General features: G+C 44.6%; 1 protein-coding gene across 3 annotated transcripts in view; it reads left to right on the top strand.

The window, feature by feature from the left end:
* The window catches only part of NKAIN4 (sodium/potassium transporting ATPase interacting 4), a 52,565-nt gene that overhangs the window by 27,393 nt on the left and 12,738 nt on the right, over positions 1–12,434 (top strand). For all 3 annotated transcript variants that reach the window (XR_004409620.2, XM_033010422.2, XM_033010421.2), the window contains exon 4: positions 7,646–7,843. Coding sequence is in view for 2 of the 3 variants with exons in the window: in XM_033010422.2 (XP_032866313.1) it covers positions 7,646–7,843 (198 nt within the window). In the remaining variant the exon portion in view is untranslated. The remainder of the gene's footprint in view (positions 1–7,645; positions 7,844–12,434) is intronic.

Raw genomic sequence — 12,434 nt, 5'->3', positions numbered from 1 at the left:
AATGAATTGCTACGTGTTGCTGTAGCTTAGCAGACTCGAGGCAATTATAGGATACAGGTTCTTTTCTGAGCATTCTACATCTGGCCTAAATTCCCAGGTCATACATCTAAGTTGCAGTCATAATTGGAACTGCATGACGTTTTTTTATCAGACCTACAGGAAGTCATGAGTGACAGTGTAAATCCTTTGCAGATAAGAAAATGTAACTTCCTAACTCCTCAATTAATCTCCATTTCCCCTCTCAATTATCCACAGAAACTTTGAGAGAGTTCTTGCCCAAAACAGTGATTACTCACAGCCTGAAAGCTCAGCCTGAGATGATCTCAGTGTTAGCTGTGACCAACCAAAAAAGAATTTTAAGTAACTATTTAAATGCTCCCTTCTGCTGAGGAAATATTGGCTTGATAAACCGCTCTGGGAGCTTCTCTGACAGCCAGTGTTTGCTTCCAGCCGGTTGATTACTTGTGTTTACTAGTCCCAACCTGCCCTGCAACACGTTGGGTTGCTGTTCTGCGATTCAAACAGCACTGCAAACTCCACTTTGTCCACTACAGAGGAGCTTTATCTCATAACCTTGCCCTGTGCTGTGGCTCATTTTAGCAAATCCAGCACACAGAGAACCTTTATTTAGCCTACAGGATGATTCTTGTGATTAGGGACTTTTTTATAGAACTGGGCTGCAGTATGAATTGCTATCGACTCAGTGGACTCCCTTCTAGAGCTGCAAGGAGAAATTTGTGTTGTTCATTTGATGGCAACTGGCAAAAACAAGAGTATTTGTGCTCATTTGGTGGTAAAATCCTTCACAGCCTTGCCTCTGTTCTTAATGAGGTTTGGGTTGTTTTTTTTTTTTACTTAAAAAGGCTGTCTTGTAAGAAAAGCTCATGATCCTGCTTTCTTTTTTCCTTCTCCCCTTTAACTGAAGTTATTTGGGTCGTTGTTATAGCAAAACAAACCCCTTGCTTCCATGTGAGAACAGCAGATACATTTAAAATAGGAAATAAAGTTTCTGTAGGACAGTGTGGTGCTTTGCAGGCTGGACTCAAGAGTACTGTTGCTCTCCTGCTGCATCGCTAGAAACCTGATCCAAAGCCAGAGGACATCTGCAGACTCTTAGTGATCTCTGTAGTCTTGGGATCAGACCCCAGAAGGACACCTGGGCTTGGATGAGCAAGAGTTGAACAGGTCTTTGGAGAGGGCAAGGGCAGGGCAGTATCAGCCAGGGGTTTACAGCAGCAGTGCTGCAGAGGAGCAGGTCCTTGGGAGGAAGCTGTCCTTCAGTTCCTAATAAGTCAAAGTCAAAGCTCATAATGAGCCTGGCAGTAAGCATGTTGATTGCAAATATTAGAAGAGCTTTGGTGGAGTGAGGCTGATGGAGCTGGTTAGGTAAACACTAACTCATTAACTACTAGACTAAGCACAAATGTGCCGGGGAGTGTTTCAGACAGGGCTGTGCTCCTCTGCGAGCCCCTGAAGGGGCTGGTAGCTCTGAGGAAGGTCTTCAGGTGCCATTTCCTCCGTGATTCCTGGTGAGCCTGTGGGAGAGAGCTGGGGGAGTGGGAGAGTAGCGTTCCTGCCAGTGCCGTGCTCGTCCCTCTGTGTTCCTGACAAGGGCAGCCTGCCAGGGAGATCTCTGTCAGCAGCGAGCTAATTTATAATGACAAAATGCAGAAAGGGCAATGAGCTAGAAAGAACGGAGTTTGTTAACTTGGCGGCTGGTAATGACAGCCCAGTGCAACTGAGACAGGCGATAACTCAGGTGGGGTGAGAAAGAGGAGAAAGGATTCAAGTGTTTCTGCTGTAAAACGTTTAGAAAAAGCCTGGAGAATTTAAAAAGTGAGGAAACAGCTATGTGCGCGTTTTCCAAATAATTCCTTGTGCTCTGGTGCCTAGGATGCGAGCAGGGCAGCGCTGTGCGGTGCAGGGCTGAGCTGAGCACGGACGCTTGTTCCTGTGCCCACCTTGCTGTGGGTCCCGGCTGACTGAAAAAAAAACAGAAACCAGGGCACCAGGGCTGCGGGGTCTGCGGGGTGAGGTCCCACGTCAGCCCATAAGCAATTTGGCAAAGGGGTTAAGAGACTATCTCTTAGTTATAAACTCTGTCCTCAGGAGAACGAGGGCTGGGAGGCGCAGGGTTGTTGAACTGCGGTTTGGGGGCTGGCTGTTTGCTTTCCTTCATCAAGCAATCGCTTCTCCACTGACTCTTTCCTCTGCTGGGTTGTCCACCCACCACTTCCCACCCTCTCTTTCCTCCTCTTTTTCACATCGTTTCCTGAAGTGCTCTTTTATCCTTCAGGTTCCTCCAGCAGTGCTTGCTCTCTCCTGGCTGTGGAAACCTTGAGACTGGCTATTCTGGCCAGCCCTGCTCAGGGTAATGATAACTACTTATTAACTAAGTCCTAAATACTAGTTATAACTACCCTGAGTTATTTTTATTGAAAAGGAAAATGCTCTTTCCTGCTTTGTGAAACTACTCTCTACTTCTTGGGAGAACTAAACTGGCCTGTTTTCTATCTTTCTACCTTGTCATTTCTATCTTTCAGTCTCTTCTTAGTAGGAATAAGTGTCTAAGAAAGCACTTCCCTTGTTGCTGCAAGGGCCTCCCTAAGCGTGTGGCCTATGCCAGCTCTCCTGTAAGCACTTTGCCAGTGAGCAGGCAAGAGATACAGCAATCTGGATTTGAAGGGTTGCTTCTCAGCACTGGCAGTGAGATGGTGAAGTGCCTCCGAGCAGCTTTTGCCAGAATTGCCTTGCTGACTTGCTCTGCTCATCCTTCTGAGCACACTTGCAGCACCTGGGAGAAGTGCAGCCTCTCCAAAAGTGCTGTTCCACTGCTCTGTGGTGGGGCTCAGCCAAATTTCCAGATTGCTGTTCTTCTTCCTCTGGTCTATTCCTGTTCCATCTCCCTCTTTTCTCTTTGTCCATCTGGCCACTTGGTTAGGTGAATTTTGGGAGCTATCTCTGAATTTTCAAGACTGTGCTTGAAATAACACGTTAAGCTTCTCCCTGTCTACTCAAGTGTGAAGCACAGACCCTCCTGCAACCCCACAGTCTGAGTTAATTATTAAAATCCTGCTGTTAAGACATATGAGCATCTGTCTGTCCAGCTGCCATGATGATTGACTTCTCATCGTGTACCTGAGAAACATTCAGAGAGGTTTGAGGAATTGGTGCTGTGTATTTCAATGTATTCTTTTGTCTTCCCTCTGGAATTATTCATCTTGGAATAGTGATTTTTATCTTTTTTTTTTTTTTTTTTAAAACCCTTCCTTTGTATTCTCTTGTCTACCCAGTGCTTTGATCTGAATCCACAGTCATGGTGATGGTCTGAATCTCCTCTTGAAATGGAAGCAGCCCTGATTAGTCAAATGGGGGGTTATTTGTATTCCAGAAAATCTAGACGGTATCTTGGGGTGATTTTGTACCTGGAGAAAATACCGTGAGGAGGATGGATAAATGCATGTGTAATTACAACTGTCCCTCAACTCCATCTAAATTTAGAAACTGGAAGTCTGGGATTTGGCCTTTAAATGCTGTGGCATTGTCAACAAGCCTGCTGAGAGACAATGAAAGTGCTTCTCTGCTGTCTCAGGGTGATACAGCTATTCAGCACCCATGACCAAAAGATAAACATTATATTTCCTATTTTCATAAGAAATGTTTCCAACAAGAAAGATTTAAATGATTCTGCTGTCAGGCTCTGGGGGCTCCCATACAGGGTTCAATTTGTTTCCAGAGCCATTACAGTGCTGTCTTGCCTGATAATTAAGGAAATTTGGGGGAAGCAGTTCAAAAGACTGTTAACAACTAGAAATAAAACCATCTCTGATAGTGTCCCTTAGAAAATAATTTCAGAACAGCTTTCAGAAAACTAATTTAGAAAAAGAACACAGCTGGCTCTGTGGGTGTCAGGTAGGTGTGAGTTTCCCCATGGGACACAGTGGGGTGAGGCTGGGAACAGAAAATAGACCGTAAAATGTAGGTACTACAGTTTTAGTGCTGTTATCTTCCTTCTCACACTGATGGCAAATGGATGGCAACCAGATGCTACAACAGTTCAGAGTGATATGTGATTTTTTTGGCTGGCCTTCAACATGCTCCCGAGAAGGAGCTTGTGTCACTCTTTGCTCATATTTCTCTTCAGGCTGAAGGTTAAAGAGGAAGCGATAGCCCTTCAAATAGCAGCCTGTCAAGAAACAAGGGGGAGCGCAGTTGCACACAGCTCACCCTCTCCCCACAGCAGGGCTTGATCACTTCTGGGACTGATTAACATCTTCCAACCTGAATACCACTTGGGGGAGTATTTCAGTGTGTTTAAACTTCAAATGCGTTGCAGAGAGGTTTTGGGAAACAGCGGTTCCCTAAACTTTCTTGCAAGTGGTTCTGCACTCCTGATTTTAGTGTGCTGTTTGTATTTCAGAGTCTCACTTCTCTTCAACCAGCTCCTTGCAAATGAAGCTGGTAAACCACAGGAGACATCCTGGGATTGTTTTCCCAGTCTCCCAGCAAGCACTGAGCAACTGGAAGTCAATTAAGTGATTTTCCTGAACGCTCTTTTATTGTGCCCCAACAGCACAGGTATCCAGCCAGGGACACAAGCAAAGGAACACCATTGCTTTGCATGTTGAGACCCTTTCATTCATGCTGCCCTCATGCCCCGTGGTGCTCCAGACAGATGCTTGTTCAGAAAGGTGTCTGCGAACATGAGGGCATCCACAGTCCCAGCGTGCAATCAGTATTCATTTTACATCTGTGAGATGGATGGCTCATGTGTGCGAGTCGTTGTGGTGCTTTTAGAATCCAAATGTGCTCAGTCTTTCCAATCTGTTCTTAACTGAAGGGTTTGGGGTTTGGTTGTTTTTTTTTTTTTTTATTATTATTTTTTGCACAGAGCTGGAGCGTGATTGTAGGGAAAAAGCACCGAGTGCTGGTTAGGACCTCCTGTTCCTCCACCTGCCCACCTCCAGCCCAGCACCTGTTCTGCATTTTCAGGCTTAATTCACAAGCAAGTTCAGCTTCTGCAGCAAAGTTATGCCAGAGCCAATTTTATAAGGACTGACAAAAGGGAGATTCAAGAAGGGAAGCAGCCTGTTTCTTACTTAGCCAAATATGCAGAGATGCCTCAGTAAGGAGTGGAGAAGGCACTGAAGGGGCTTTTTGCACCAGCGAGGCAGGAGCTTTGAGAAGGCACCATCTGTGATCTGGCAGAGGGAAGCCCTGGGGACCGAGGTTAAGAGTAGATCCTTCGGGTGCCCTGGGGAACAGCTTTGTTTCTGTGCTAATTGGAGGAAGCCCCAGGCAAAGAAAAAGGAACCGAGTCCTTTTTTGAGAAAGATGATTCTTTCCTTCCCTAACCAAAGTGGCAAGTGGCTTGTGAGAAGAAGAGCACAGCAGCTTGGAGGGCTGGCTGTCTCCAGGAGGAAAAGCTTTTGCTGGGGAATAGCCAAGTGTCTCAGAACATGCAAACTTTGGGGAGAAAGAACAAGCTTTGCAGAAAAGATGAGATTTGGTGGATATGTGATACCTGTGGGCCACTGAAGAGCAATGCCCAGCAGAGGGAGCAAGCCAAAGACTCTTCTGCCAAAACTGTGAGAAGCTGGAAAACTGTCTAGAAATGTAGATATCACAGCACCTTGAACTATGTGCATTATCCTGTAGCTGCCAACCTAATAATTATTCCCCGTAGCCTTTAAAATGCAGACAGCTCCCTTTAAACTCCCAACTGTTAATAGAGTTTTCCCTGTTGTCTTTGCTATTCAGGCTGCTTTTGCACTGGTGCCATGCTTCATCTCTGTGCCCTCCTCCATCTACTGTAAAACACATCCCATCTGTTGTGGTGATTATATCAGGAGTTTGGCAGCTGTCTTCTCACTTAATTGTCCACATTTCTTAACATGTGCTTCCTGCAGCATATTTTAATAACAGCTCTGCAATCCATTTCTGAGTATCTGTGCTGGAGTGGAGGGTACCTACACAAAGTGTATAGTGGGGCGCTTGGTTTCTATTCACAGGTTTGCTGGCTGGCATTCAAATTTTCTGCTCTTGTACCTCGAGTTTGCCCCTGAATACAAACCTGGACAGAGAAAAGTGTATCTGCAGGACTACCTGGCCAGGCTCCCTGTGTTGGCAGTGGAGACAAGCCCTTTCTCCAGGGGGTAATTCCGAGCAGGAGCCTGGATTAGTTGCTCTGAATCTGTTTTTCCCTCTTGACTCTACAGGGAGCTGAGGCAAAGGAGCTGCTACAGGAGGTTTCCCATGTTAAGAAGTGTGAATGCCCCAAGCTCTGACTGCTGCTGCTCCGAGAGCTGCCTCTTTCCTGCAGGGACCTTGTAGGACCCTGGCACGAGCAGTGTGCAGTAGCATAGAGATAGGTGCTAAAGCTTTTAGTAATGGTTCAGTGGGGTGTGTATATCCAGTACCTATTTTTACCCTGTAGAGACACATAGATTCTCTGCCTGATCCATTTTACAATCTGTCTGTCAGAATAAAACTTCCAACCCCTTGCCCTGTTTTGTGGTCAAAAGGGGTTGTTGGTTCTGCATCAAAGTGACCCGGGAGAGGTGTTGGGGCACCCAGCTCTTAGCACCCATCCGTGAAATGATGCAGCTGATCTACTCAGGCAATTCTGAGTTTATCTTTTACCATCTGCAGGGAGAGCTTTGCTGTGTCCTGTAAGCTCAAAATCCCAAAGCTCTCCTGGGTACTTCAGTGAGTACCCCTCTTCTCAAGCGTGAGGAAAAGTAGAGCCTGCACTACTTGTGTGGCATCTCACCGTGTAACCCCCACAATAGCATGGTTTAAATTATTGAACTACCAAAGCTGAGAAAAGCAAAACAAAAAGCCTCTCTTGGGGTAGAGATAAGGAATTGCTGGGGAAGTGTTTGCAAGGAGCTGTAATCATCACTGTGAGGTCAGATCAGCTGGGGAATCTGGCCTGAGGCTGACAGTGTCAGGTCAACAGAAGACATAGAAGTACCATGTGTGAAGAGTGTGGAAGGAAAACAGACAGAAATGGTAAGGGAACTTGTTAGATGTGTTAAAAGCTAAGAACAGAAGAAGATCTGTTGGGTTTTGAAACTCACTTTTGGGTTATGAAGTTTAAATTTCTCAGTTATCTGTGGCGATTCCCACGCTGGGAAGAGCATACCCATAACACATGATTCTGACAGGATGCTTAGCGCTGCCTTCTTTACCTTTTTCTTCTAGATTTGCAAGGTTAATTTCTCAAACCCAAATCTTGTTTGGTTTTGGGTTTGTTTTTTGTTTGTTTGTTTGTTTTTTTTTTTTTTTTTTTTTTCTGGGTGCGGGAACCACTAATAAAGTGTTCTTAGGTCTGCAGCCTATAAACTGTCTTTCTGATTTAGAAGCTGCTCAGTCCTGCTTCTGAAGTGTGTTACATGATGGTGAAATAGCTTTGTTGGAGTGCTGTAGGACTGCCTCAGAAATGGTTCCCACAACAGAAGCCTGCCTGTGAAGTACTTATAAGGAGTGTAAAGCAAACATATTTTGATCTGTGCTATCACTTCTTGAAGGTGGAGATCTTAGAAACTTTAGATTTTCCATTGATTTTAATATGACCTCCATCTGACAGCATATCAGTCACTTTTATAATAAATGGAGATCTCTTGGAAACTTTTCTCTTTAGGACAGTGAACTCCTGACATTCAACATCTCCCGGCACCAGTCGTGGTGGAGTGAAAATGGTCCCGGTTGTGTAAGGAAGGAGTCTTCAATGTCTGGCATCAAAGGGCTGGATAGCCATTCCTACATCTCTGTGATAGGCTGTGCCCTGGAGTATCGGTACATTGAGGTCATGCACAGCTCCTTCCAGATCCTGATCGCGGTGAGTACCTCGCTGAGAGCGCTGCAGGGTAGCAAGTTTTGACAACGTGCTGTTTGGGTTTATTTTTTTCCAGGCACAGAGACTGGCCCATATTTTCCACCCTGTTTTGTATCATCTGATTGCAAAAGCCACTGTAAATTTGTTTGTTTGTTTGTTCTCTTTTATAAACAATATTGCTTGAAAGATTTGGAAATGGATACCAGCAGCCTGACACCTAAAGTAATGTATCACATGCAACCACACAGTAACAAACCATTCTGTATCCCTGTTGGAGAGATACATGTTTTGACAAGAACAGAGACCATTTTGGAGAAGGATTTTTCTTATTCCACATGACTTAGTGATGGGTGGCGGAGCACATACGTGAGAATTTGTTGTGAAGAAATAAAAGGGAGAAGATTCTTATCTCTAGGAAATTAAAGAAACTTTAAAGAAGTAGAAAGCATATTTTCTTTCTGCTGACACCTAGGATATATGCACTAAATGTTTTCATCAACTTTCCTCATTGGAGTCTTCCACAGGCTTTTTAAAGCACTCTGCAGTAATTCAATGTCCTTAATGTTCACTGTTAATTGTTTTGCACTTGTCTGTGAAATTAACTGAAACAAAATGCCCATTGTCCCCCTTACTCCGTAGGTACCCTTGCATTTTGTAGCTGCATTAGAGTTAGTAGCCCACATCTTTCTAATCTGCTTTGGTTTGTTACTTTGTGGTTAATGGCTTTAAGTACAAACGGATGTGGACTGGTGAAACATTCACATTTCAGCTTTCAGCTTTGGCTTACAAAAGGGTAACTTGCCCTGATTAAATGTTAAAGGATAACAAATAGAGAAATTCCAAGCTTCTGGAGTGCCAAGTACTTCTCTGCACATTTTTTGGTACAACTTTCCACTGTCTCGATCCTGCATTTCCTATTAGCTGGGACGATCTGTGTGACCCAGTGAACTGCAGGGAGCGGGGGGAGACTCAGACCCCTTTCTTGCCATGTCACAAAAAAGAGGCAGACAGAGAAGCTCCTGTTTCCTGAGTTGGATGGGCTCCCTGGCATGTGTGCTGGCTGTTAATATTTGGTTAGTTGCTCTTCAGGGAAAATAATCTGCATTAAATTGTCTGCGAGTTGCTTCAATGCATGTGTATGAGAACGGCAAATCTATGTATCCAGAAGAATAGAGCCTGTTGTCTTTGATAAAGGACTGTTAGCTGGAACGGGGTTGATGTTGCTGAGCTGGTGCTGTTCCTGGGTTTGGTGAAACAATTGACAGACTTTGAAGTCAGAACATTCCAGACTTTTAAAGCGCAGAAGTATGTCACTGTTAGCATCCTCCTTAAAACCCTGAGCTGGCACCAGCCCCTGTGCCCCAGGCGAGAAGTTCAGCCAACAAATGGTCCTGAGCTTGTTTGGAATAAACCTCTGGTTTATGGCAGCTTACTAACTTAGGCACACGGCCTTGAGCTAAGTGATCACACCGATATATAGGAGCGTTCTCTTTGGAGTGTTTTCTCCTTTGCTTCCTCCCCAAAGGCACATGACAATATTCTCTGTGCATTTGCAAAACACCACAAAGGGCCAGATGGGGAGACAGACGAAGGAGCTATAAGATAAAATAGGATTTAGGTAAATATTTTCTTTTTCCATCTTCCTGATATTTAAGTTGCAGTGGGTTTTTGAATCCTAAACTCTGGAAATGAGGCTAAAATACTTGTATGCAAGAAAGCCGTATGGGCTGAGCTATGCAGAGTGAAGTAAGTTTCTACTTGTCCTGTAATAAAGGTGGAGTATTGAAGCCCCAGGCCTCTAACTCCTGCCAGCTCTAAAATGCTCGTGTAATTTTTCATTTAGTGGGACAAATAGAGCTTTCCCCCTCTAGCTTGCTGAGGGAAGGCAAAAAGCAGGCCTTTCCATTTTTGCACTCAGAGCTTGCCTAAAAACTGTCCACCAGTTCTATCCCTCTTTAGTCTCTGAGGGTCAAACACTTTGATCTCTGCCAGTATCTTCTTCTGTTCTCTTTATCTCATTTTAAGGCAGATTTTATTACAGGCTGCTGTCCTTCCCAGAGCGCCTGGCAGGTACTGTGCTGCAGACAGGCAGGGAGACCAGATCGATAGTACAAAAAAGCACGGCTAGGAACCTGAAGGCTCAGGGGATGCAGCAAGGAACATGACCTAGTTCCCTCCTTGTCTGCTACACATTTGAGACTGAAATAGTCACTTCCCTGTTAAGAGGGTCAAGGGACACGCAAAATTGTGCTTTCTGTAGTTTTTTGCTTTGCTTAATGTTTCTTAGAAGTTGGGGGGGGGGGTGTTTTGGGGTTTATTCCAGATATGGTAGTGTGAAATCCATGTTCTTCAACTATGCAGTACCCAGCTGTGGATGTTTTGGTGGTTTTCTGGAAATACCAGCTCCTTAAGACTATTGAGGAACTGCAGTGCACAGTGTTGTGTACTTGGGGTAAGGCTCACTGAATTCAATTTTGCATGCCAAAGGAGAGGGAAAGCAAACCTGAATGCATATGGTGAGCAGAGTGTTGGCTGTCATCTTGACTCCTGCTGACTATATGATCCTGCTCCTGGGCATACATTTGGAGATACATAAGGTCTCAGTCTGCTTTTGCTCAGAGCTTGTCTGTACTCCTTGAAGGCAAAAGCAACTCCTTTAATCTGGAATGTGATCAAACTTCGGCATATCAGTCACTGTGCACGATACAAGTAGCTGTAGGGCCCAGTATGAAAATCTTTCTCAATGCTTTAGGACAGAACATGTCGGAGAAAAAAGCTTATTGTAACAACATCTTAAAGTCTATAGTGGTGTAGAAATGTTACTGTAAAACTAATCCTACTGACCCAATTAGGAAATGCAACAGCAACTATTTTGTCAAGAAAAGAAATCTGCTTTGTTTTTATCTTAGCAAAGATTCATCTTGCATCTCCCCAGCTTGCCAGCCAGCAGGGAGAGGAGTGATTTCTAGTTCTGAAATACCTGGCATAGCTCTGGGCTGTCCATATGGTAGATCTGGGAGTGGGGAGGGTGAGGTTTTTCCTAAGGCTCCATTGAATGGGATGGAAATTGGAAATGTCTTCCCAACCGAGAGAACTCATTGCCTGCCTGTCTGCTGTTTTTGCTCAGACTGACAGGTTGGAAGGTTCCCAGGAAGGCGGCAATGCAAGCCTTGACAGCAGATGTTATGTGAGAAGCAACGCGCGAGAGTTGCTTTGCTGTTGGCAGAAGCTAAATTTTCAGTGGTCATAATTGCATCGGAAGAGTGAAGAAGGTCAAGGAATCAAAGGATTTTGATTGCCTCTTTTTGGCTATCTGGTCACAATAGCTCTTTCACAAGCTGGCTTCTTGCTTACTTGTAGCAGAGATCTCTTAATTTTTTTCCCCCTCTCGCATGGGTGAGAGCATACACACTTCATTAGCTCTGATTAGAAGCGAAACCTAGAATACATCTGTCCTGAAGGAGGAGACTCTGCACATGTTCTCTGTGGTGGAAAAACCAGTGGCAAGTTTTTCTGTTGAGAGAAGAGTTGAAGAGCCCAGAAACTTCACTAGGACAGATGTAGACTAAAGCTAAGATCCTACACAAGCAACAGTAACACCTCCTAAAATTTGACTTCCCAGACTTCACATATTTTGCACACTCACAGCCAGTTGGTCCCTTTCTGTAGATCTTGCTGTAATTTCATCTTTCGGGCTCCAGCACTTTAGTTCAATGCTGCTGTTCTATGAACACTTTTCAACTCACTATTAAAAAGTTAACTTCGGATGACTGAGGGGGCAGAGGGATGTACCGACTTATGTTTTCCTTTTCCAAGGCACGCTTGTCTCCTCCTGTCTTTCCTGCTCTGTTCATTTGCCTGCAGAATGCTTGGGACATCCCAGCTCCATCCTCTTTTGTTAGGCAGCATGTGTGTTCCCAGGCTGTCTGACAGGCTGACTGAGCACACCTGCCTGCAACATGTGTTCCTAATAAAAAGCTTAATCGGATACTTCTGCAGCCTGGAGGAAGCTGGTACTGAACATGCACAACAAGCAGAGAAACAGCAGCAGAGGATAAAGCCCAAGAACATTCTTTGGGGAATTAGAGCAATAGCTTAGTGTCATTTTACATCACTGACATTTTCCCTCCTCTTCTACCGCCCCTACATAATTTGCAAAGATCTAAGAATTACTGCAATTTTCCTGGGATAGTAGAGCTTAAAACTCTTTCGTATTGAAATGAGCAACCATGATGGCACTTTAAGCAAGAGTGAAATTACTTCCAAATTCTTGGCCTCTGGGAAGCTTTCAGTTCTATGGCTATTGCTGCTAAACTTGGTGATGTTTGGGGGCTTGATACATCTTCGTCAAGGATGCTGTCAGAAGGGAACTGTTGGAGCCTGCTCATCCCACATTCTAGCAGACTCTTCCAGTGAAAAGGGCTGGGCAATAGGAGTGGCATTTCTCCTCTGTAGCTTCATTTCATTTGTAATTCATGCAGAAGGTGAGCCCTGGGGAGTCCCAGGAGTTCGTTTATCCCTGAGGTGATACATTTAATTATAGTTTAGGTCAGCCCATGTAAAAATGCAATTAATGTTTATATTGTATGTCTCT

Source organism: Tyto alba, unplaced genomic scaffold (assembly GCF_018691265.1).
Source record: "Tyto alba isolate M040663 unplaced genomic scaffold, T.alba_DEE_v4.0 Super-Scaffold_33, whole genome shotgun sequence".
Classification (NCBI taxonomy): domain Eukaryota; kingdom Metazoa; phylum Chordata; class Aves; order Strigiformes; family Tytonidae; genus Tyto; species Tyto alba.
This window is presented reverse-complemented; position numbering and strand designations above follow the sequence as displayed.